The sequence below is a fragment of the Neospora caninum genome, chromosome VI (genome assembly GCF_000208865.1).
Source record: "Neospora caninum Liverpool complete genome, chromosome VI".
Taxonomy (NCBI): domain Eukaryota; phylum Apicomplexa; class Conoidasida; order Eucoccidiorida; family Sarcocystidae; genus Neospora; species Neospora caninum.
Genome location: NC_018392.1, coordinates 1250288 through 1273848, shown reverse-complemented (window position 1 = coordinate 1273848; position 23561 = coordinate 1250288). Strand labels below are relative to the sequence as shown.

The 23561-nt window shown below is 53.4% G+C and overlaps 4 protein-coding genes across 4 annotated transcripts; 1 reads left to right on the top strand and 3 right to left on the bottom strand.

Moving 5' to 3' along the window:
• Positions 1–1425: 1425 nt before the first annotated feature.
• Positions 1426–6232, bottom strand: NCLIV_017000 (putative PAK1 interacting protein; the record flags this gene model as incomplete). Its single annotated transcript, XM_003881892.1, has 7 exons — positions 1426–2053; positions 2593–2744; positions 3502–3701; positions 3922–4092; positions 4740–5140; positions 5569–5636; positions 6062–6232. The coding sequence occupies 7 exons, from the start codon at positions 6230–6232 to the stop codon at positions 1426–1428; spliced, it is 1791 nt and encodes a 596-aa protein (XP_003881941.1).
• A 2228-nt stretch (positions 6233–8460) lies between these two features.
• On the bottom strand, positions 8461–15205 carry NCLIV_016990 (Cupin 4 family protein, related; the record flags this gene model as incomplete). Its single annotated transcript, XM_003881891.1, has 12 exons — positions 8461–8553; positions 9132–9201; positions 9583–9643; positions 9780–9874; positions 10286–10410; positions 11275–11367; positions 11946–12024; positions 12224–12288; positions 12837–12971; positions 13428–13817; positions 14521–14580; positions 14870–15205. 12 exons carry the CDS (start codon positions 15203–15205, stop codon positions 8461–8463), a joined length of 1602 nt encoding a protein of 533 aa, XP_003881940.1.
• Positions 15206–17384: 2179 nt separating this feature from the next.
• On the top strand, positions 17385–18668 carry NCLIV_0169 (hydrolase, alpha/beta fold family domain-containing protein; the record flags this gene model as incomplete). Its single annotated transcript, XM_003881890.1, has 1 exon — positions 17385–18668. The coding sequence occupies one exon, from the start codon at positions 17385–17387 to the stop codon at positions 18666–18668; it is 1284 nt and encodes a 427-aa protein (XP_003881939.1).
• A 2129-nt stretch (positions 18669–20797) lies between these two features.
• On the bottom strand, positions 20798–22537 carry NCLIV_016970 (conserved hypothetical protein; the record flags this gene model as incomplete). The annotated part of the gene is made up of 1 exon (XM_003881889.1): positions 20798–22537. One exon carries the CDS (start codon positions 22535–22537, stop codon positions 20798–20800), a length of 1740 nt encoding a protein of 579 aa, XP_003881938.1.
• Positions 22538–23561: the final 1024 nt, after the last annotated feature.

Here is a 23561-nt window from a genome sequence, read left to right as displayed (position 1 = left end):
GGGTCCATGTCTTCTGGTCCACCCCAACAGTCCTTTTTGTTTCACACACAAAGACGCCGCACATCCTTTTCCAGAGGTGCACATGCACGCGTGCCTCTCTCTCTCTCTCTCTCTCTCTATATATATATATATATATATATAATGTATATGTATATATATGTATATGTATATATGTATATATATGCATATGTGCTGCGCTGCATGCATGTACGTTGGATTTCTATGTCTGCGGATGGACTTGTGTGGGCCTATGTTGAGGTGTTTGTGGGGTGGTTGTGTGTCTCTGTTTTTTCCGGGGATGGTTTTTCCTTTCTGCGTAGCGTTACGCCGGCGCAGAGAACAGAGTGCTGGCGAGTCTCTCCTTTCGCCCCTTTTCCACACCGCTGCGGGTACCCCCTCTGCGAAGTTTGCATCGAAAACGTTTCTCCTGGTCCACGTCAGGCACCGGGGAAACGATCTTTCCACTTCCTCGCATGTATCCATGCTCTTCCTCGTTTCTCTACATCTTGACTCCCCCTGTGTGTGTGTGTGTGTTTCTTCTCTCTCGCTTCATCTGGTTCGTCGCATCGCACTTCGTTTTTTCTTCACGTCTTCACAGACTCTTTGTTCTGCTCTGAGAAGATACCTCGCATCGCGAGGCACGCCTGCGGGATGCGCGTTAGGTGGGGAAACGACTGGCGAAAAACATGTTTCGGGTATATCAGAAAGAAGAACAAAAAGGCCAACACAGAAGTCGCTCGCGCTCTCTACCTTCTTCACACGCGATCGCAAAAAAGCGAAGCAGACCCTTCGCTTTCTCCTTTTCTCCCACTTCCGCCAAAAACTGCAGACACACTCGAATCCGTCCACGCAGCGCCGCCGCTGCACGGACACTTTTCTCTTCCCAGACCGAGCAAAAGGATGCCTGTGCGAGCGTCGGCGGCAAGGCGCCTTTCCGGTTAACAAACTCCGCTAAACGGTGACGCACAGGACCGCATATCAACATACACACCTACACATACGTATATATGCATGCGTATGCAATATATAAATGCAATATAGATGAACTATAAATACAGATTGACACTTATGAATAAAGTGTATATATACTTCTGGTTGTAGCAAGATGTGGGCAAACTGGTTTCATGGATCTGTGCATCATCCGCTGTGTTTTTGATACGCAAACCAGCGGACAGGGGTAGGCATGATCTTTTCTCGCGTTCGCCTCTCGTCGGACGTGCGGGGACGGCGACAGGATTCATGCACTTCTAACCTCAACATTTTGCGGCATTACTCTCCCCTACGCCCTTCCGGTTTCCCTTTTCCTCATTTCCTTTTCTCTTCCCTTTTTTCCCGTTTCCTTTTCACTTGTCCTGTTCACTTTTCTTTTTTGGTTTCCTGGATCTACATCCAGTCGCCAGAGCTCTCGACGAGAGCCCCGCCTGGTCACCGTTTGGGGTTCTTCGAGGGTTTCCCTGCAGACACCGGAAACGCCCCTCTCTTCTGCTTTCTTTCCTTCTTTTCCTCTCGCTTGTCCTCCATGAACCCGTGAGGCACTGCTTTTGCTTTCTTTCCTTTTCCCACTGGCTGTGTTTCCCCCCCTCGACTTCGCTTCCGTTCGTCTCGCCGTGCAAGCACCTGCGACGGCGCTTCACGGCCCTTGAGAAGAGATGCGCCTTGGGACGGTCGGTTGATGCGACCGCCTGCCGAAGGCAGCGAGCCAACATTCTTCCCCTCCTTTCCATTTCCTTTAGGCCTCCTCGTCAGCCCCTCTTCAACCTGTTCGCTTTCTTCATCTTCCGCTTCTTCATCGTCCTCTTCTTCTTCATCTTCCTCTTCTTCTTCATCTTCTTCCTCTTCTTCTTCCTCTTCTTCATCTTCCTCTTCTTCTTCATCTTCTTCCTCTTCTTCTTCCTCTTCTTCATCATCGTCTTGTTCCTTTTGCGGCGTCTCACCGTTTGCTTCCTTCCTGTTTCCAGAGAAAGATGGCGCCTCCGTGGGGCTCTGATGCGACAGCGCCGCCGGCGTCACGCTGCTCGACAGGCACGTCACTCTGCACCGTGTGTCCACGCGCCTGCATGCAAAACGAAAAAACGTCGCAGACACGCGCTCGCAAAAGCCCAGAAACGGGTGAGATTGCCGCCTCCGCTAGCCAGTCGCCTTCGAGTGGAACAGGAACCTTGCGGAACTTGGAAACGTTTTGTGCAGCCTTAGCTGTTCCCCCTCGCCACAGCTGCACATCCCTTCCTAGACAGAAACACAGACATTCATGTATAAATATGCATGCGTACAGCTGGAAGAAGCGAATAACGGAATTCGCCGAGCTTTGGTAACTATCTTGATATGGACAGAGAGTTAATATATATGTGTATATATGTATATGTATATATGTATATGTATATATGTATATGTATATACATATATGTATATATGTATATGTATATATGTATATGTATATACATATATGTATATCAATGTATATGTATATATGTATATGTATATATGTGTATGTATATCAATGTATATGTATATATGTATATGTATATAAATGTATATGTATATACGCGTTGGCCCTTTCTCATGTTTTAACGTCCAGAAAGACGTTTGTCTTACGCGTCAGGAGAAAAGGTTACAAGGTCGCCTTTGCCTTCTTTCTTCTTTCCTGCCGACGAGGCAGGTTTCGCGGGCCCCCGGAAACGCCACAGATGCATGCAGCCACCCGCGTCGGCGCTCACAAAGGAAATGAGCGCCTCTGACGAGGAAACCTGAGCCGGGACGCGAGAAAAGAAAACAGAAAGACACGTGGATACACTACAAAGACAGGAGACACGGAAGACAGAGATGCCGCGAAACAAGAAAGCGACAGGAGACAAGGCGCTGTGATCCCTTGGGAAAGAGCCCCAAAACAAACAGGAACCCCCGAACGTCGCACCAGCGCGTTCATCTCCGCATTTTGCGGTCTTCTCGCCATGTCGGTGCTCCTGATACTTTTCTGTTTGATGTCGCTTTGCCGTCTTTCCTCTGCGTACCCGTCCTCGCGCTGATGCCGTGTGTTTTTCATCTCTCTTTGTTCCCATCCCTTTCCGCTCGCAGCTCTCGACGTGGGCCTTGATCCCCTCGCAACATCGCGGTGCCTCCCTAGCCCCCCCCCCCCCCCCCGTCTTCGGGTTTTTCTCCTTTTTCGTCTCCCTTCGCAGCCGTTTCCCTCGTCGTTCTCTCCCTCGACTCTCGCCGCGTGCCTCTCGTTTTTGTTTCTCTCCCTCCACGTTCTCTTTTCTGCGATCCCCAGACTGCTTTGGTATCTCTCGTCACTCGAGTCCTATTCACGACGTCGCAGACGACGGCTAGACGACGATAAAGGACGCACACAACGCAAGGATCAAGATGCTCTCGCCCTCAGTGGTGTGCGACAGAACCCGCAAAACAGAGTGGCATCGTGCATCGTGTGCCTGAATGAATCGATAGAGTGTGAACGTCTCACATAAGAACCCTCGCTTCATGGGGGGCCAGGACCAGGCTTACCTGCTCAACGCCAACGATCTCGAGGCCTTTAATGCGCGACGCATGCTTCCCTTTAAAGACGAACCTCGGACAAAGTGCAGGCTGCGTCCCGTCCGCCGCCGCACTGTTCAGTAACGACTCTGGGAGATGTACACCCCAGATGCCGCCGTGGCTGTCGCCCACCAGGAGTACCGCCTCGCTGGCGAAACAAAAGGCCGTCCCTGAAAACCAGAAACGCGATCCATGTGCAGCCGGAAGAGAACGGCATTCACTCGCAATCATAACGCTAACAGGAAAACAACACGAATCGCAAAGATGCGGCTGCGTTCGTGCTCGCATATCTTTGTCTCTGTCAGCCGTTTTCCTTTCTCGCATTTGTCTCCTTTCGGCCCTGTCTCTCCCTCTCTGCTCTCCTCGCAGTTTTTGCGTCTTCCTGCTTACACATCACTGGAGCGCCTGCCTCTCGCTCCTTGCTCTTGACCGCCTCGACGGGAAAAGACGCAGATCGCGAGTGTGCCATGTTGTGGAGAGAAACTTCTCGCGCCGTCAGTCTGCCGTAGAGCGAAGTGGCGAGCTGCGGCGGCCAGCGGACGCTTTCCACGCGCTCCCGTGCTGAGGAAACGGCACGAAAAACGCGAATAAAAGCTCCAAACGACCGACACCTTCCGGCAGTTCGCCGCGCACACCTCGACAAAACGAAGCTCACAAAAGAGACCGGAATCTAAACGCCAGACGTCGTCTCCCGAGACACCGCGCGGAAGATGCTGGCGACAGCGAGAACGCATGCAAAACAAACAAAAGGGGTCGTGCTCCTTTCTCCGGAAACCCCCAACTTCAGGGACTTGCCACAAAAAAGAAGCAAAAACATGTATGTATATAATTACACGCAAAATTACGAAGTCCATCGCCTTGATATATATATATATATATATATATATCATGTCGACAACGCGAAACCCTTTCGATATATTCACATACAGATAGATGCGTATGTGTATACAGAGAAATGACGTACATGTGTACAGCGAGAGACATGCGTGTTCGTACGTACAAATAAGGCGACGCATGTGTGTGTTTGCCTCTGTTACGATGTGCCCTCCCCCCCCCGCCTTGCACGTTTGCACCCGATATGTTTGCTCCACGCTTCACTGTCTGGCGAGCGTCTTTTTTTCAGACTGAACCGCCCGGCGTCGCGCAGTCTATACACTTGTTGCGGCGCTGGCGCTGAGGCCTCGCGTGCGTTCTTCCGCTCCACGTACCTCCGAGGACGTGGCGAGCTGCGCAAGTCGCTGTGAGGAGATTCCACATCTGCAGGATTCCGTCTTCCGTCACAACCAGGCAAAGACGTCCGCTGGGATGCACGGCGACGCTTTTCACGGCTCTGCGGCCCTGAGCAATGTGCTCGTCTTCCTCGTCGGGGTCGTCTGTGGCGTCGCGGGCCTTTCTCGCACTGGATTTCTTTCCTTTCCCGTTCTTCCCGGGATTCGTCGTGTCGAGCGAGCGGAGCAACTCCCAGGAGGCGCCTCGCCAAAGTTTCACACGCCCACGGGAGTCTCCGGAGAGGAGAAACGCGTTTCCAATCAGCGCCAAACACGTCACAGTCCCGCCCGCGGGCGTGGTCAAAACGCCCAGTTCGCGGCGCGTCTCCAGATTGTAAATGCTAGAAGAACCACAGCAAAAACCAGAGAGAAAGAAAAAGAAAGAGCTTCAGGAAGAGAAAGAGAGGGAGGGAGAGAGAAAGCATGAAAAAGAGAGAGAACGAGGACCTCACTGAAGGAGAGAACGGGGCCGATTGGAAGGAGAGGAAGACCGATCTCGGAGACCCAACGGAGAGACGGACGTGCGGACAAAGGAGTAGAAGAGACAGCTGGAGATCAGCGAGAGAAGGCAAGAGAGTCGATCTCGCGCCACGAGACGGAAAAGAAAGGAGCGCAGCGGATCTCCAGAAAACATGGCACGAGGGGAACAGGGAGAGGACACGAACGGACGTCCAGCTAAAGCGCATGTGAGAGGCTGTGTGGAAGGGCGAGCGGCTCTCAAGGACTCTTGCAGAAAAATGCATCTTTTGGAAAAAAATGACAGACTTACCGGATGCTCTCGTCAGTGCTGCCGGTGAGAAGAAGGCTGGGAGTGCTTGCAACTGCCTTGACACAACCCTGTGGAAGAACACGGGAACGCCAAGTCACCAAAAACTCGAAAAAGACCGACGAGTCTCACGCATGCTTCGTCAAGAAGCACATGGTTTTGGGGGATGCATCTAGTGCACCTTCGTTTCCAAGTGGAACGAAGAAACTGCAGCGACCGGTGGAAAAGTGAAGAAAACCTCTCGAGTCCAGTGCCACACTCACACCTATCCAAAGAGCAGCGTATACGCACACGCCTTCGCACTTATCTCTCTGTACGTACACTTTCACATGAGCACAAACATATTTGAATACATATATATATATATATATATACATATATATATATATATATATATATTGGGAACATTCTACGTGTAAGACACGTACGTATATGTGTGTACGTACATATATATCTGTGTCTTGAATGTGTGTATGTGTGTGCCTCGACAACTTACCACATGAGCATTTACAGCGAAGGCAACTTTCAGTTCCTGGAGTTGGTCTCGGTGGACTTTTCCTTTTCTCTCTGCAGGGGACGGAACGGGCTGCACGGTGTAGCCCATTAGGCCGCCGTCGTACGTCCCGAGAGTCACCACCGGGAGGGTGTCTGCGGCGGAGTCCGGCATCTTCTCGAAAAAAAAATGAAGAAGATGGAAACGGAAAGAGACAAGAGTGTACGGGGGAAGACCGAGGAGAGGGCAGAAAATGGGGAGGCCGAAGAAGAAAACCGGAGAAAAAGGACAAGCAGAAGAAAGAGAAGAAGAAGAAGAAGAAGAAGAAGAAGAAGAAGAAGAAGAAGAAGAAGAAGAAGAAGAAGAAGAAGAAGAAGAAGAAGAAGAAGAAGAAGAAGAAGAAGAAGAAGAAGAAAGGAAGGCGTCGACAGAGAAAAAGCAGAGAAGCAGTCGAAGAACAGTTTGGAAATGTCTCACTCTGCGACCTATCTCCTCATTTGTTTCGAGGTTTTTTGTCACTTTTTGCGGTAAAGATCGGAGCGCTATGAATCGACTTTGAGCCTAAGATGCCCTTTGAGAACGCGAATTTCGCTGCATGCGCCCTCAAGGAGACACGCACGCCCCGCTTCCCTAGTTCCTTCTCGAGCTGCCTTCTAAAACACTGGATACGATAAAAACTAGACAAAGGGAAACAGATTTGAAAAGAAAAAAATCTGGTTGGCGAGATGAGCGGCATTTTTTTCCAGCAGGCTCAACCCTTCAAAGCATGCGCGAAAAGTCGCGCCAGAGGCGTGTTCGCTCGCTAGAAAAATCTGTGGGATCCTGTCAGGCGACTTACTTTTTCCAGTTCTCTGTACCCCCGGCCTTTTTTTCCTCTCGTCGCTCTTCTCTTTCCTTCCTCTTTCTTGAACTTTCTCGTCTCATCCACGCCATGCTTTCTAATTCGCCTCTAACGCTCTCATACACGAACATGGACTGGTCTTCACGTGGAAGTTGTGATACATTGATTCATTCATGTGCACATATTTCTATGTAGATGTGTTTAGAGGTATTTGCAATTATATCTCCTTCAGATTTGTACCAGCATTTATCTGAACCGACCTCTGTAACTCGTCTCTGCATTCGAAAATGCGGCGAAGAGACTGTCGGAATTGTGTCCCGTGTGACTGGTCCTTCGTTGCTGTTTTTTTGACGCGGCTCAGAAAAGAGCCAGAGCACGCAAGGTAAAGGGTGTAGACGAGGAAAAAGATTTCCAAACGTTCTGTGCAGTGAAGCCTGGAGAGCAAATGAGGAAACCGGAGATTGCCGTGTTTTTTCCTCGGTAGCCTTGCTTCTTCCGCACAAAAAACCGAAAAAAAACTGATCCGCCAGATAAACGGAAACAGAAAAATGCACTCTTCCGTCGGCTTTTTTGTCGACGGCTCCTTAATCCTCTTCCCTGAATACACATTTGCATGCGTACGCATAACCTATTCCTAAGCACATATAAATATACATTTGCATGTTTTCTGATAGGTCGATACATGACCCGGGGTTCGAACCGCAAGCATGGTGGGCAGAAGCCCCGCACGCAATTGCATGCCTACACGCGACACATCGGCTTTTAAACAAACAGAGAAGTCTGCGGGATCTTCAGGTGCATCCCTGGAACTTTGTGCGCTCAGAGAACCCTCTGCTCTGTTTCGTGAGACTTCGCGCTCAATGGAAAGGAACGTTTGTTTCCATGTTGCTCCCTTCCGTCGCCTTCTTCCCTTCCCTCGAGACTGTCGAACTCTCGACACGGAAAAGTCGTCTCCTGAAAAAAGCGTGAGACGGTCTCTTTCCAGGAAAGCTGTTCAGGCACACGCACTTTCCTAAAACTTCCGAGGCTCTGGAACCGTGACACACACGCGGGCGTCTCTCGGAAACCCCAGGTGACGTGACAGTCTCTCCTGATAAAGCTCCAGAACGTTTCCCAATTGCAAGCATGTCCAGATATACATACATACATACATACATACATACATACATACATACATACATACATATATATATATATATATATATATATATATATATATATATGCATATATATACATACATATAAATATATATACATACATAAAAATATATATATATATATATATATATATCTGCCTGTCTGTGTATGCATAGAGGCGAGCGCTCCTAGCATGTTCACGTTTTTAGATACGCACAGACGCATGCGTCGTAATCGCATTTACGTAGGTATATGCACGCATGCATACGTTTAAATATATACAGTTGCATGTATACGCGGATGTCTGTATAAACGTTCGTATGTGGAGACACATTGTGCTCGGTTTACGGTTCTATGGCTGCATAGAGATATATGCCTTTGGAGCCAGAGTTGGTCGGGAAGTCTTTTCAGAGGAATGCAGGGATTAGCGAGAGAGGACTTCGATGAGATCTTTGCTATGCAGAACGAGAAGGACACAGAAGCGCTCGAAAGGGTCGGCGCAGGGAAGCTTGCAAATCTGAAAAGTGCAAAGACAGAGCAAAGGGCCACCACCAGAACAAGAAATCTGTCGAAAAAACAAAACCGAAAGAGGAAGCAAAATCACCAGACGTGGTGATACACCACACTGCGATCTCTGCAATCGTGGTCTGGGAAGATGCATGTACAGTCAGATGCATGCATAGGTATTCATATATATATATATATACATATATGAGTGTATACTCCTCCATATAAGCCTACATTTTTATATTTATATACGCACATGCTATTGACATATATATACATATATATGCGTATATATGTAGATGTGTGTGTACATCTTTCTGGCCCTAATTATACGAACACGTGCGTATATAAATATACGCTTGAAATGTAGGAGCGCCAATGTTTCGATGTCTCCATACTCGGTTGAGCAGAGATTTGAGGTGCGGTTTTGAGTTTCTCGAGATGGATTGCAGACGCTCGAGAGCCCAAATGCATGCACAGCTTTAACGCCCGGACAAGTCACCACGGTGTGGAGGAAAACGGGGGGGGGTGTGCAGAAGGCGATTTTTGAGTTCCGCTTGCTTCCAGGGCGGAGCGACAAACGCATACCTTTTGCGCCTGCCGCCCTGCCAGAGCGTGAATGAGTCTCGACGCCGACGCGTAGATCTTCATTGTTAAGCTGATCGAGCGTGCGCAGAAAACGCGAAAAAAGACAATAAGAAAACCCGCAGGGACACGCGGGAAAAGGAGACTCTAAAGGGAGGAGAGGGAAAAACAAGGACCAGACAAGCGTCCGGACGAGACCAGGTAGAACCCCAAGCGGAGAGAGACAGAGCCACTCGGCAGCCGACAGCTGAGAACTGGAAATGCATTCAGACACCCACCGCGGGGACGCGGGGATATGAAAAAAACACGCACAGCGGCCGCCGAGGCAGAATTCATAGAGAAACGGAGATGAAATCGGAGAGAGAAGCGGCGAGATGAAGACAACGCGGAGACACACGAGAGAGAAGAAACATTTGCGGAAAAGCATTCAAGAAAATCTTGCGTTGCAACGCACCTCTGGGTACCTTTGAAGAAAATCGCCTCAGTGCTTCCTTCCTCGCAACAGCACGTCAGGCCTGGAGAGCAGTTCAAACTCAAGACGCGAAAAAAGCGCATGCAGCCCCGCCTGAGAAACCCTTTCCAACAGCGCGCAGAAACCCGTCGCTCGTGGTCCGCCTCGCGTGGAGTCAGGACAACGACAGAAAAACCTACCCGGGGCTAGCCGCACAACTGACGAGGCCGTGAACGCTGGCACAACCGGGAAGGACTGAAGCCGGGAAAACTCGCGAATCTGCAGAGCGTTGACTCTGGGATAGCAGAAACCAAACGCGCAAAGCACCCACGTTCCGCACTTTCCAGGATTTCCCCCTCTCGCTCGGAAACCGCGTTGAAAAACCGCGACTCCCGTCCGAAAAGAACCCGCACTGAAGGCATCTCTCCGTCACAGGCTGTTTCTCTTGGTGAGCAGAAACTTCCCTTTCTCCCATTTGCGCGCATCTGGGAGAGGCAAAACTGCGATGGCGAAACGAAACAAAAAAGCGCCAGAAAAGAGCACGATCCGCGCCTGCTGTTTCCCCACAGATGAACAGACCTTCCCGATGGTGCAGTGTCGATGCGCTGCCTCCTCTGTGATGTATTTTGCCGTTTCGTCTGTTTTAAACTCCTCTTCTGACTCGATTTTTTGCGCGCGTCGCCTCCCGTTTTCAAAGCTCGCCTACGTGTTTAGATGCTCCTCGAGGCAGCGGGCTAGCGAATCGTAGCTGAGGCCGGCCGCGAGTTGCGCCGCGCAGGAGTCGACGCACGCGCGCAACTCCGCGTCTTCCGCGCCGCTCCTCGCAGACCGCTGTTAGGAGAGAGAAAAAGACGATCAACGCAGAGAACGGACGACACCGACGTGAAATCGGAATAGCTTTACGAACGAGAGACCGGGCGCGAGTGACATGCGAACCGAGACCCAGCTGGAGAGAATGATCGATTGAGAGAGGACGGACCTAGAAAGGGGAAGGAACTGATATATGGAGACAGAGCGACACAGAAAGTGAAAGCGAGATATATATATATATATATACAACTATATATATATATATATATATATATATGGATGTTGAAAGCGAGGTAGTGACAGGATAGAGGGAGAGCGAGAGGGGGAGACAGGGATGGAGATAAACACAGTGGGGAGACAGAGAGAAATCGCCACGTGTGAAGCGAGACAGATAGATGGACGGGTACAGTGGAACCGCGGGAAAAGCGGGAAATGCGGATGAAAAAAGTGGGAATCGCCACAACCCCGGGTGGACTGACTCAGAGAGAAGCTTTGATTGTCTTTCAGAGACAGGCACACACTGCCAGCCTTGCTCTCTCCCACTCGCCCAGCCGTCGACTTGATGCATGCATGCATAGCTCGTTCCAGGGCGCATGGAGACGGCTCTGTCTCCAAAAAACGATCCGCCCCGTCACAGGACGAAGCCTAGTGCCACGTTTCCGTGCCTCTCGAAGACAAAAGCGGGCATGCAGCGTGTGGAAGAACATATGCGCTGTATGTGCACCCCACTAAAGCGACACGGCGGTAGGCGAGCTCACAGGCACGTCAGAAACCATGCATGCGGAGGCATCTGGGAGTGCATGTGCACGCGTTTAAAAAGCATGGGAAGACTGTGGACGCAGTCTTGCGCTGCGTCTTCTCTGTTTCGCTAGAAACGCGACTTACAAGCAGCAACGCCGAGCGGCATCGCCGTTCAGACTCCGCAGGGAGTTTGTGGTCTATGATCAGGCTCTTCACGAATCGCTGGACACAGGTCACCTGAGAAAAACGCCATCGCAAACGTTTGTTATTCATCCAAGAAACAAGGATATACAGACGCCTAGCCTCCGTCACAAACAGACGATAAAAGGCAGCTTTCAGTGCGATAGCTCTACCGGTAGGGTTCCTGGAAGCATTTGAATGGAAGTGGACGACACGTAAATGATACTGCAAGCTATGAAAGGCAAAGAAAACACATAGAGGCCGTCCGCGAGAAGGAAGAGGCGAATCCATGTCCACCATTCGCACAAACGTTTCCTTCCTCTTTCGACTTTTCGCCACTTGTTGCAGCCGCATGCAGGCACGGCCCGTGGGAGGCACTGTTGTTGGAGACGGCGACGGGGTGTTTAACGCTGTATCAACAGATGGGGAAACGGAAACGAGAGTGGGGAGACACCACGAGAGGGAGAAACACGAGTCAAACACGGAATGCGAACAACAGACACAGCCATCGAGGTTCGAAAAGACCGCGAAGCGAGAGACAACACCAGAGACGAGAAAGAACGAGACGCAGAAGCGTCTCGAATCTTGGTTTTCCCCGCGGTGTTTCTCCTTTGTGCTTCGATGCATGCACTTACATAAGCATACTCGGCAGTAGGTACAGTCAAGGTGACGTGGAGAGAAGGCTCCTCAGTCGTTAGCGCTGCGTGCGGAAACCTGGAAAGCCGAGGGAGCCAGAACAGGCGCGCAGAGACTCGCGAAAGACAGGTGAGAGAGCGAAAGGCCTCGGATTCTGGGGAGAAGGCTTGCCTGCTTGCTTTCACCCGGAAAGACGAACACTGCTCCCTCACGTTTTGGGGTAAAGGGCATTTCTTGTTCGAAGCCCCAGCGCCTCTCTCACGCGTCTCTCTCTCACCCTCGGGGAATGTAGAGAATGTCGCCTTCCTTTAGAACGAAATCCAGCAGCGGCTCGCCAGGATCCTGCGCCCGAGAAGAAAAAAATTAAGTGCATGCAGGAAACCAGAAAGGGTAGTATGTCTCGTTTGATTCCTCCACGAAGGCCCGCTGCAGGAACACGTAAAGGGCGGCTGCATCACATGACGGTCCAAAGGTGGGAAAATCCATGTCGGGCAAGTACCGTTTTGCTTGAAAGTTTGTCCGACTCCTCTCCTGTCGTGTATCTAAAACCAGTGGGGAGTTTCTCGCAAAACTGGACAAGTGCCGAGTCCCTCGTTCCTCGTCTCTGCAGGCCTTTGGGGGCCTTCCAGAACTGCGCAACTCAAATCGGATAAACAGAGACACTACATGGCCTAGACTATACCGAATAAGACTCCAGTCAGGGGCGGAGATTGAAACGAAAAAGAAGAAGAAAAAGAAGAGAAAAAAGAAGCAAAGGAAGAAGACGCACACGCCGGACGGCGCCAAAGAGGCGGCAAAGGATCCGAAGAAGATCCAGCGAGGGCTGAGGGAAGAGAAGACGAGAGGAAAGGAGAGAAGGAGGATCTACGTTACGGCGAGAGAGGCCTTACACCAGGGAACGGCCCTTGCTTGCCGAGCATTTCTTCCGTCAAGGGCAGAACTTGAGGCGGCGTCCAAATTTTCCACGACTTGGATCCCCACAACTGAATCAGAATCACGTCCTGAGAAGAGCCCGGAAGCAGAGACTGAAGAGAGGAATAAGAGACACGAAAGCGTGAAGAGAAGAAGGCGACGAACGTGTCTTGGAGCCTGCGAAAGGTCGAAGGGATCGAGGAAAGGCAGCGAAGAAAACCCGAAGAGGCAAGTGAGCCCTACACACCCTCTTCTCCCTTCCCGTCGCCGAGTCCTCTCTTCTACGTGTTCTCGCCCAATCCACTGAACCTCCTGTCCCAAGACACCTTGCAAGCCTCCCTCTTCGGGCCCCAGACAGGACATGTCGCCACATATGCATGGACAGAGCGTTTGAAAAAGATGAACTAAACATACATATATCGATACACATACACACATATAAATATATATACCTAAACATATATATATATATATATATATATATGCACGTGTCTGTGGATGAGAAGAGGTTGACAGACTGGGAGGCCATTCAGGCTCTTGTTTGCCTTTTCCTCCGTCCGGGTTTGTACCTGGTCGTCTGTGTGCGTTTTGACTGCATGCGTATTGGGAGGGGTGAGGTACGACACAGCAAAGACGTGAGTGAAGTATTTTTTGGCGAGATGGTGGCAGATGCTCTGCAGCACGCCGAGCGTTCGGTCCGCCTGGTTGACCACGAGACTAAAGCCGTCGAGATACCGGCAAACGGCCCTCAAAAGCGAAGCACTCGGCGTCACTTTCTTCCCCTCCCGGCTCCTCAACTCAGCAGACACAGACGAGGAAGAAGGAGAAGAAGGACAAGAAGGAGAGCGAGGAGAAGAAGAGGGAGGAGAAGATGCAGAGGGAGAAGACGACGTTGCACTGGTGTCAGCAGGCTCTGCATCCGGAAAGGGGATTTGCGGGGGGTTGTAGAGTTTTCCTTCCTACGGGAAAAAGCGAGTAAACGCGAAAAAAAGTGTCATCAACGGTGCACACGACTGTCACCACTTCGAACATAACTCAGCCCCAGTCACATACCATCCGAGACACACCGTAAATCGGCAGATATGAAGATATATATTTGCATACACATTTAAATAGATGAATGCATGCTGATGCGAAGTCCAGAAAAAACTGGCGCATGTACATATCTAACAATGGAGGAGTCTGTCAGGGAAAAACCTACATTTATGTAGGTACATATGCACTCCATAAATGTATCTTTATGTGAATGGATACGCAGAGTCCTCATGTGGGGTTTGCATGATTAACGAGGCGAGATGCACGTTTCGACATTCTTGTCACGAACGCCAAGACAGAAAGCAGAGGCTGAGCGGAGAACCAGAGGAAAAAGACGAGGTGAGTGGGACGCGTGGAGAACGCGAGCGAGAGAGGCGAGAAAAGGAAACGACAAAAAGACGCGAAAACGACGGCGCCGCGAGTTCAGAAGGGGAAGCAATTGCCGTGAAATGAAAACGAGGCCGAGACCTCAGGCGCGAAAAGGTGGAGACGAACAACGAGACAAGAGGGAAACGGAAAAGACTGAATCGAGAGAGATCATGAACAAGGAACCGACGTGGACGACGAAGCAGGGAGAGACAAAATACAGAAAGACAGGAAATGCTTTTTGGAGAGACGTGTCCGTACCTGAAACACCTTCAGCGTCTCCGCGATCGCTCCGCGGTAGCACATGCAGATCATGTCTTCCTGAAATCAAGACAAATGAGAAACGTCCGTGAAAAACGAAGTTCGAGCCTGCTGACCTGAAGAGGTTCCCCCACAGGGAAGGGACACACGAAACGATCCACAGAGGCGACGGCGGAGCGAGAGAAGGAAGAGGTGAAAGGACTCCAGAGGCTCGAAAAACGAAGCGGAAAAGATACAGTCGCCATACATCCCCTCACGAAAAATAAGAACTCCGAGAGAGTGGAGGCGCATCGTCTTCTCTTTCCTCGTGGAGAGGGTCTAGACGGTCGCAGCGCCTCCCCTCTCTCACCTCGGAAACGAGTCTCCGCCCTGAGAACGGAGTGTCGCCGAGGTCCTCCTGGCGAAGCAGAAGAGGCGACCGCTCCCAAATCTCACGGAAGAAGGAGGGCGTAAACAACTTCTCATCCAAAACTTTCGCTGCAGCCTCACAAAGAGAACCCGCAACCGTCGAGACTGCGCCTCTCTCATCGTTCCCTGCTCTTCTGTCTCCTTCTCTGTCTCCTTCTCTGTCTCCTTCGTCGTCGCCTCGGTCTTTTTCTCTGTCTTCTCGGTTTTCTTCTCGCTTTGTCCCGCTGCCGAATGTGGGGGATCCACTGTCCCCTCCTCTTTGTTTGACCTTAGCCATGTTTCCTCAAGGGAAAAGTGCAAAAGCGAGAGAACGTCGTGCCAGCGTCCTCGCGCTTTTTCTTCTCTCTCTGGCGTGACAAGGCGCTCCGTTCTGCTGCGCACTGCGCTCTCTCTCTTTCTCGCTCGGCTTCTCGAGGAAAGAGGGAGAAGACAGGCATCTCTTCGCGACGCGCAGAAGCTAGAGAGGAGCAAGCGAAAGTCCAGGACTGGAAAGTGATTCTCCTTCGTGGAAAGAAGCGGCGGGTAAAACGCGCAGGCGCAACGGCAATCGTCGGTGTTTCGTGCGCGAGACGCGCGCAACAAAATCCGAGTGTTCACACCCGGTGGGCAAGAACGAACACGAAAACAGAGGAAATCAAGAAGCAGAGATCCGAAGAAGGGGAAATCTCTCGTCGACAGAGGCAGTCGCAGAGCGAATACCAGCAGATGGACGAAGAGAAAGAGGACAAAGAGCCGAGAAAAACGAGAGGGGAAAGTGTGTGTCTGCGCCTGTCTTGAAAAGACACGAAGCGAGAAAGCCACGAGCGGAGTGCCTCCGGATGCGCGGCGTGGAGGGTTCTGCGTCGCTTACAAGAGAACAGGAAGAGGCGCAACGGGGAGAGGAACGCGAGGAAAAGGAAAGAAAGGTGTGCAAGGAAAGAAGGAAGAAAGGAACGGATCGAAGAGATGTGTGCCGGGGCGAAAAGGAGAAAGAAAGGCAAGCGCGGAGTGTGTTTTGTGTCGCCTGCTCTCCCGCGTCGACTTCCTTAGACAAGAAGCGGGTGTCTATACACCTCGCCTCCTGCTTCGTTCTTCGTTTCCTTGGAAAAATCCTACATGAGAATGAGGAGGTCGAGCGGCGGAACAAAAGAAGCAAAGAATGAGGCAAGAGAAAACGGAAGGACGACTTTGCGGCACAGTGCTGGACGGAAGAGACATCTGCATGTGGTGAAGAACGAGCGAGTGGAGCTCGGTCGGTTTTCTGGCTTTTCTCGGGAGGAATTCGCGAGAAAAGAAAAACCGTGAAGATATGCTCCAACGGGCTGTAGTCCTGCCCCGCAAATCTTTCGCCTTCTTCTTCCGCGTTACCGTGCCGTGTCTCTGGCGAGGCTAAAGTGTGCATGTGCAGATACACTCGAGGGCGCGACGCGCCGAATCGTGCGAGGGATCCGAAGCGGCTTTCTCGCCTTTTTTTTGACTATTTGAAGTCGTTGGTTTTTCAGACGTGCCGCCAAGAGGCTTTCGTGCCTCGGCGAACCTCTCAGTGCCAGGTGCGTGGCGACCCCCGAGAAGAAGCGCAAAAAAACGCGACTGCCGTAGGACTCCGTGAGGAAAGGGTTGTTTTGAGAACCTCACCGCGAATTTTGAACGTGTACACCCTCTACAGAATCCAACCGTTTCATGCACTCATCTTTCTGCGGGCATTCTTCGTGGTTAACATATATATAAAGATGCGACAGCGTCGCAGCTGCATCTTCGGACGCCAAGATGTGAGTACGTTTCTTGCTTGCGATATATAGCGAGCTTTGATAAAAGAATTGCTTCCCTGTGCTCCCCTCTTTGTTTTCTGAGATTCCTCGCATGCTTTTTCGATTTCTGCGATGAAGAGGTTATCGTTCCCCCGGTTGGCCATTTTCTCTTGGTTTGCTCGCGCCTTCTTCCTGCTGATCTCCGTCGGCGCCGCCTCCTTGTTGTCTTCACCCCCGCTTTTCATTTGTCTCCCGAGCGCGCCCGGAGTGTCTATACACTCCCTCTCAGGGCGCAGTCTCCACAGCCGCGCACCTCAGACCTCTGAAGAGCCGGTCTCTTTGCCCCGTTTGTCTCCTCATTCGGAGTCCCGTTTCCGGCTCCAAAACCTCTCGCGCGGGAGCCTTGGTGACTGCGGCAAGATGACGGTCTCTGCACTCAGCTGCCTTCCTCGCACTCTCGCTCCTGCTTTCCTTCTCCCCGTCTCTTCTCGAGCACCTCTCTCTTATCGCCTTTCCAGAGCGCCCGTTACATGCGCAGGGACGCGGGCACGCCGCGAGCGCCGATTCGCCGACCGGACACCGCCCCACCGTCGCTCAACGCTGAGGAGCTACGCACTTCCCCTACAGGATTCCTCTGCTTTCCCTTCTCTCTCTTGTTCTCTCTCTTGTTCTCCTTCTTCTCTGCGTCTTTCTTCTCCTCGTTCTTCCCTACCTTCTCCACCCGCGTGCATGCAGGCTTCATCCGTGTCTCCTTCCCTCTCGTCTGTCTCCTTGCGGTCTCTTTCTACGTCCGCGAGCTCTCCTGGGGGCGCCCTCCGAGCAGAAGGTTCTGAAGAAGACGGGCGAGAAAGCGTGTGCGGCCTCTCCCCCGATGCACCCGCTTTGGCGTATCAAGTCCTCGAGAGCCGCGCGAGACCGGTGCGCCGCGACGCGCCTGCGCTCCTTGTCGTCCACGGCCTTCTGGGCAGCAAGCGCAACATGCGGAGTTTCGCCGCTCTTTTAAATTCCCCAAAAATCGTCGCTGTCGACTTGCGAAACCACGGCGAGTCGCCGTGGAGAGACAGCATGCGCGTCTCCGATCTCGGCCACGACCTCGTCCACATGCTCCACTCGAAGCCCGATCTCTTCTCTCCGCCTTCGTCTCTGTCGCCTCTCTCTTCTTCGCTGGATTCCTCGGGCGCCGTGCCTCGCAGCGCTGGAGACGTCGTGTTGATCGGCCATAGTTTGGGGGGGTTAGCCGCCATGTATGCAGCTCTGCAGGCGCCTCGGCATGCGTGTGGAACGGGGACAGAGTGCACGCGGGTGAAAGGTCTGGTGGTGCTGGACATTGCTCCAGCGGACTACTCTCAGTCCCGGCACGACGCGCAGCCGATCACCTCGAAGCAGGTGGTGAGCATTCTTTGCGACTTGCCGATGAGTGCGTTCGACGACAAGCTCCAGCTGGAGCGAACCTTGGGAGCAACGGATCCACCCTTGCCGCCTGCAATGGTCAAGTGGCTGATGACTGCTGTGAAGGAGAGGCGCGAGAAGAAGCCTGCATCCAGTCCCTGGAGAGAGACCGGGAGGCCGTCGCGCACTGCGGACAAAACTCTCAAGAAAGACGAAAAAGTCGCGCTCGCGTGGGAAATGAATCTCCAAGCAATCAAGCGCATGCTCCAGACCAAACAGCTGAGGTGGCCAAGCGAAGACTTTGGCAGCCGAGGCGCCTCAGACGGGAGTGTCGACTCCCCTGACAACGAGACCGTCGAACGTGAAGCAACCGAAGGCGAAGCCAGCGGAGGTGAAGGAAACGCAGGTGGTGAGAAGCACACGCGCGCTGTGTTTGACGGGCCCGTGTTGTTTGTTAAAGGCGCAAACTCGCAGTATGTGGATCTGAAGCGGGACTGGGAAGCCATTCTGCGCTACTTCCCGAGGGCGAAACACAGGACTGTCCAGAACGCGGGGCACTGGCTGCATGCGGAGCAGCCGGTCCAAACGGCAGAGTTCATCAACGAGTTCCTCCAGCAACTGTGAGGAAAGACAAGAGAGCAGGAAATCGGACACATCGAAGGCGAAGAGAAGAAACAAGAGACGGGACAGTATCCTTTCTGGCGGAAATGCACGGGAGAGGGCGGTTGCCTTTTGTTGAGGGTCGCCCCAGAGGATTCGGGGCGTGCGCCGGTGTGAAGGTTTTTGACCACACGGCGCCCGTGGGCGCGTCTCTTGCGACAGGAAGACCGCATTTGCGAATCGAGAGACACATGGGTGTGTAAACCCTGAGCGAGCACCGAGAGAGAGAAACAAGGCACGTGGCGAGAGAGACAGGCACTCACCATATATATATATATATATATATATATATATATACATATATGTATATATATATGTATATATGCGCACGAAGTGTACGGACGCTTTATGGATGCACACGCATCCAAACACAACTGTCCAGGAAATGCACATGTCCAAATATCTCTAGGTGTGTTGCGGCGTCAAAGTAGAAGTCACAGAGAGGCGGGAGAAGCCTGGATACGGAGGAAAGGGGCGAAGAGAGACAACTGGAAAATCAGGCGAACACACAGTGTTTTGAGGCAAAGCCGCACGTCGACGGCTCTTCTTTCGGTCGGGAAAAACGAAGCCGTCTCCGCGAGTCACACTTTTCCTTCGTGAAAAAGAGACAGCATGCCGCACGCCGCCAAACTGTTTGCGAAGGGCGTTCGGAGCGGGCCGAGGCGAGTCGCGCTTCTTTTGCCTGCCTCTCGCGACGCATTTCCACGCAGAGGGCCAAGTGTCTCTCTGTCTCCTGAACGGCCTTCGCGAAGCTCCTGCGCCACGTGCGTTTCTCGCGTTTTCTCGTGTCGCTGATTTCCGACACCAAGCGGAGAGAGAGAGAGCGGAAGGTGACGACACGAGAAACAGAGCTGGAGAGAAAGGTGGCGACTGAGAGAGAAGCGAGTAGCCGAGCTATAGCGTGTCACTAGCTTTGTGACGACTGGCTGTCAGAAAAACGTTTCCTGTGTCCGAGGAGACTCGTGAAAATCCCTCAATCTGCAGCCTCACGGTTTCTCCGCGGGCAGAGTCCCCCTTGGACTGCTCTGTACCCGCTTCTGTGCTGGGACTGTGTAGGATGTGGTTTGACCGCAGCCTTCTTGAGACTCGTCTGTTACATAGATTCCTGGAAAGCCTGAGCTGGTTAGTGTCGAGCCGGCTACACCAGGCCGTATTCATTCAGCCTCGCGCGCAGAGTCGGTCTCGTGTCCCGTTATCATATGAATATATCTACAGATTGCGTGCCTTGTCTGGTACTCTGTGGAGACGCGCTTGGTCGCCCCAGAAGGGACACGCGTAGGGGGGGGGAAAGGAAGTAAGAGACGCAGAGACCCGAACGTGGGGAATCTGCTTGCAGCTGCGAAAAACGGCGCGTGGGAGGGGAAAGGCCGCCGGGCGCTTCAGAAGGCCAAAACAATTGAGGGGGTGAGCTGTCTGGGGGTTACGAAACAACGCCCCGATGGGGCGCTTCAACGCTCTCGGGTCAGACACTCTCTCCGAGGGGACTGCATGCGGCTTTCCCGCAGACACCTGTATCTCACATCCCCAAGCAGATCGCACTGTTTCACACCTGTGCATCGACTCGCTAAAAAAAAATAGCCACGCCGAGACAAGACACCCCACTCCCACACGAAGCCTCTCCCGGAGCGGACTGTCACCCTCCGATGAACGCGGCTGTGCCTGCGCGATCCCGAGCCGTGGGTCCAAACGTCCAAAAATACTTCCGACTGTGAGACGAAGATCGATTTGTGCGAATGCGCAGAACGCGTCCGTTTGGGGCCCTGAGCACGTATGCGCCTCTTGAAACGGCCAAGTGGCCTGGCTGCGCGACGCGCCCCAGTCTGCCTCTCTCGCTGGACGCCCGGCCTCTCCCTACGCTTTCCCACGCCCCACGTGTGTCGCCACCAGTCTCCGTGTCCCTGAAGGTCCACTCCCCGCTCCCCAGATGCGCTTCCCCCGTCGCACTCCGCACGGGAGCTTTCTCGTTTCCAAACGTGATTTCTTATACACCTTCCCACACGCGTCTCCTCGTTCAGCCTACTGCGTTAACTTTCCACATGTGTCCCAATCGGGTAGCTGTACAGTTGTGTGTGTGAAGGTTGCGCTGTCCTCTTTCAGGAACTTCCGGGCGTGGTCACATTCACGCTCGTGAGCTCGGTTTCCCGCGCCCCCGAGAGCGCCTTCTGGGGCCGAGAGTCGTCGCCTTGCTCAGTCGCAGGGAGACTCGCGGCCTTTTCCGGACTCAGCGCAGCGGCCCCTCCAGCCGGGTTCTTGTCGCTCAGTTCCAGGTGGAGGATGCGCGCGTCTCGGACCTTCAGGAAGCCGAGGATGAAGATCCAGAGATACTGCACGCAGAGGAGGACGGTCATGGCGATTTGGATGCAGAGCGGGTCGCCGTTGTCGCGGTTCACCGTGATGTTCTCGTACAGCGGGTTCGAGACGAGGGACAGCAGTCCTCCCGTGAGGTTCGACAAACCAATCAACTTTCCAAAGTGGTTCGGCGAGAAGGTGCCTTCGACGTAGACGTACACCTGGCTGGTCAGCAGCGACATGTAGATCATGAAGCAGATCGCGGAGAGGTAGCCAGTCGCGTCGTTCTTGAAGAAGGAGAAGACGTAGGTGAGCAGACCCGACGTGTTCATCACGACGAGGACGCGGATGATGCCCACCACGTCTGCAATCTTCCCGAGAATGATGCACGGAACGAAGGAGAGCGGCAACAGAATCTCCATGACGGAGACGACAGAGTCGGAGAACATGCGGCGCGCAGCCTGCTGGTAGTACGACGTCGCCCAGCTGACGACTACAAAGTACAGAACGATCAAAAAGTAGCGCACGGAGAAGAGCTGAGACCAGAAGGAGGATTTGGTCACCGCGCGCAGAGAGTGACCCACGTCCCGGGAGCTCTGCGCATCGGCCTGGCCGTTCTCCAGGGCGCGCGGCGCCTCGGTCGCCGCCTCGTCTTCCTCCCGGAAGATCGTGCCTTCGTCGTCGAGCGCAAAACCGCGTCGCGGCATGAACAGGACGGCGACCACAATCCCGAGGACCGGTCCCAGGATGCAGTACCCGATGCTGACTGTGCGGACGCTGAAGCCGTGGTTCTCGACGATCTCGCTGAGGATCAGCGGGATGCCGAAGCTCGCGGAGGCGGCGGAGCCAAGGATCGTGATGATGAGGCCCGTAGATCCCGGGAACAGCCGGCGAATGCAGAGCGTGGGAAGCATCGAGGAGTCCGCGCCGAGGCCGATGAAGACGAGCGCTGGGTAGTACAAAGGGTAGTCTGCAGTCGAGAAGGCGAGAAGCAGCCAACCAATCAGGTTGAAGACTTGCCCCAAGAGCTCCGTGAAGAGCGGACCGAGCCAGTCGAGGAGAGTTCCCGCGCCGGCGCTCATCAGACACGCGACTGCGAAGGTCATGGTGTACAGTTTCTGCACGGTGGCGTCTTGCTCGTCGCAGATGTACAGTTTCCCGCTCTCACGCAAGTCCGGCTCGTAGACGCCCTCCGAGTTCTTGGCGCACAGGTACGCGAAGCCATCGTTCTTGAAGATCATCGCAGAGAGCGCGGTCCAGCCGTAGAAGACGGCACCGGTGGTGAAGACCACGATCGAGTAGAGGAGAAGGAGCAGGTAGCGGTTCAAGCTGAATGGGGTTTTTTGGTTCGCGCCCGGGAGGTCGTCTCGAGGCAGGAGTTTCGACAGCCAGAACTGGACACGAGCGAGGCCGCTGAGGCGCGCGAGGCAGTCGCAGTTCGCCTCCTCGCCGACCGCACAGACGTGGAAGCGCCGGGAAGGCGGGCACGCGGGCTTTTGCGCCGCAGCCGCGACGTTGACCGCGTTCGACTCTGGGGACGCCATGGCGGGAGAGAGAGAGACGTTCGAGTCACGACGAAACTTCTGGAGGGGCGAGTCGCCACGGACGGGGGTTCGAAAGCGTGGGGGACAAAGGGAATCAGGCGAAGGTTTCTCCAGGATTCCGCGGAAAGCTCGGCAATGTCCCGGTCCTGAAGGGGGGTGGGCGAAACGCGGCGGGGAGGAGTGTGAAAAAGAAGGCCGTCACCACACGAGAGAGGCGGCGGGTGCCGGGGGAGACGGAGCGCGGCTCCAGTTGCTCCGGAATCGGACGGAGACAGACACGCGTCCCGTCGCGTGAATGATAAATCTCGGAGTCGCCAGGGAACGCGAAAAACCTGGCGAGTGACGGGAACGATTTTCTCGCACAAGAGTCGCTGAAAGACGGGGGAATCTCCCACGACGAAAAAACGCGTGGGAAAGTTTTCTGGGGCAGATGCGGGGGAAAACCGACGGTTCTGCGCCGGTTGGAACGGGGACGAACCCTACTGAACGGTGTTTTTAGCGTGGAGAGAGCTTTCTGAAATTTTTTTCGCTGCCAGGCTGAAGCCACATCGCGCACGGTCCGGCGCCAGCCTGGCAGGCCCTATACCACCAGGAACTTTCTCTCGAGAGACAAGCGGGAGACGCATCCTGTGCGCGCGGCAACGGAAGCAACCCCTTGCATTTTCTCCCCCTACCCCGCGGTTCTCACAAGACAGGGGTTCTCCGCGTTCTGGACTCGGAAAACTCCCCACAACGCGCGCGCTTTCACGCGAAACCGACTCGGGCTGGCGCGACGAGAAAACGCCATAAAGCACGGGATCGACGTTTTCGCGCTCGCAAAAAAGTGGAAGATCTCGAACGGAAAAGCCTCGGTGCTGTGCCTTGCAGGTACCCCGCGCGCATCGGGGGACCAGCCGAGCGAGTTCCTGGATCGCCTCGCTGCTGTTTTCCGGAGACACAAGGGAAAGAGTGCGCTCTCGGAGGAAGATGCTTCTGGCCGTTCCGGCGCTATCTCTTGTTAATCGGCGGAGAACGGTCGGTTCCT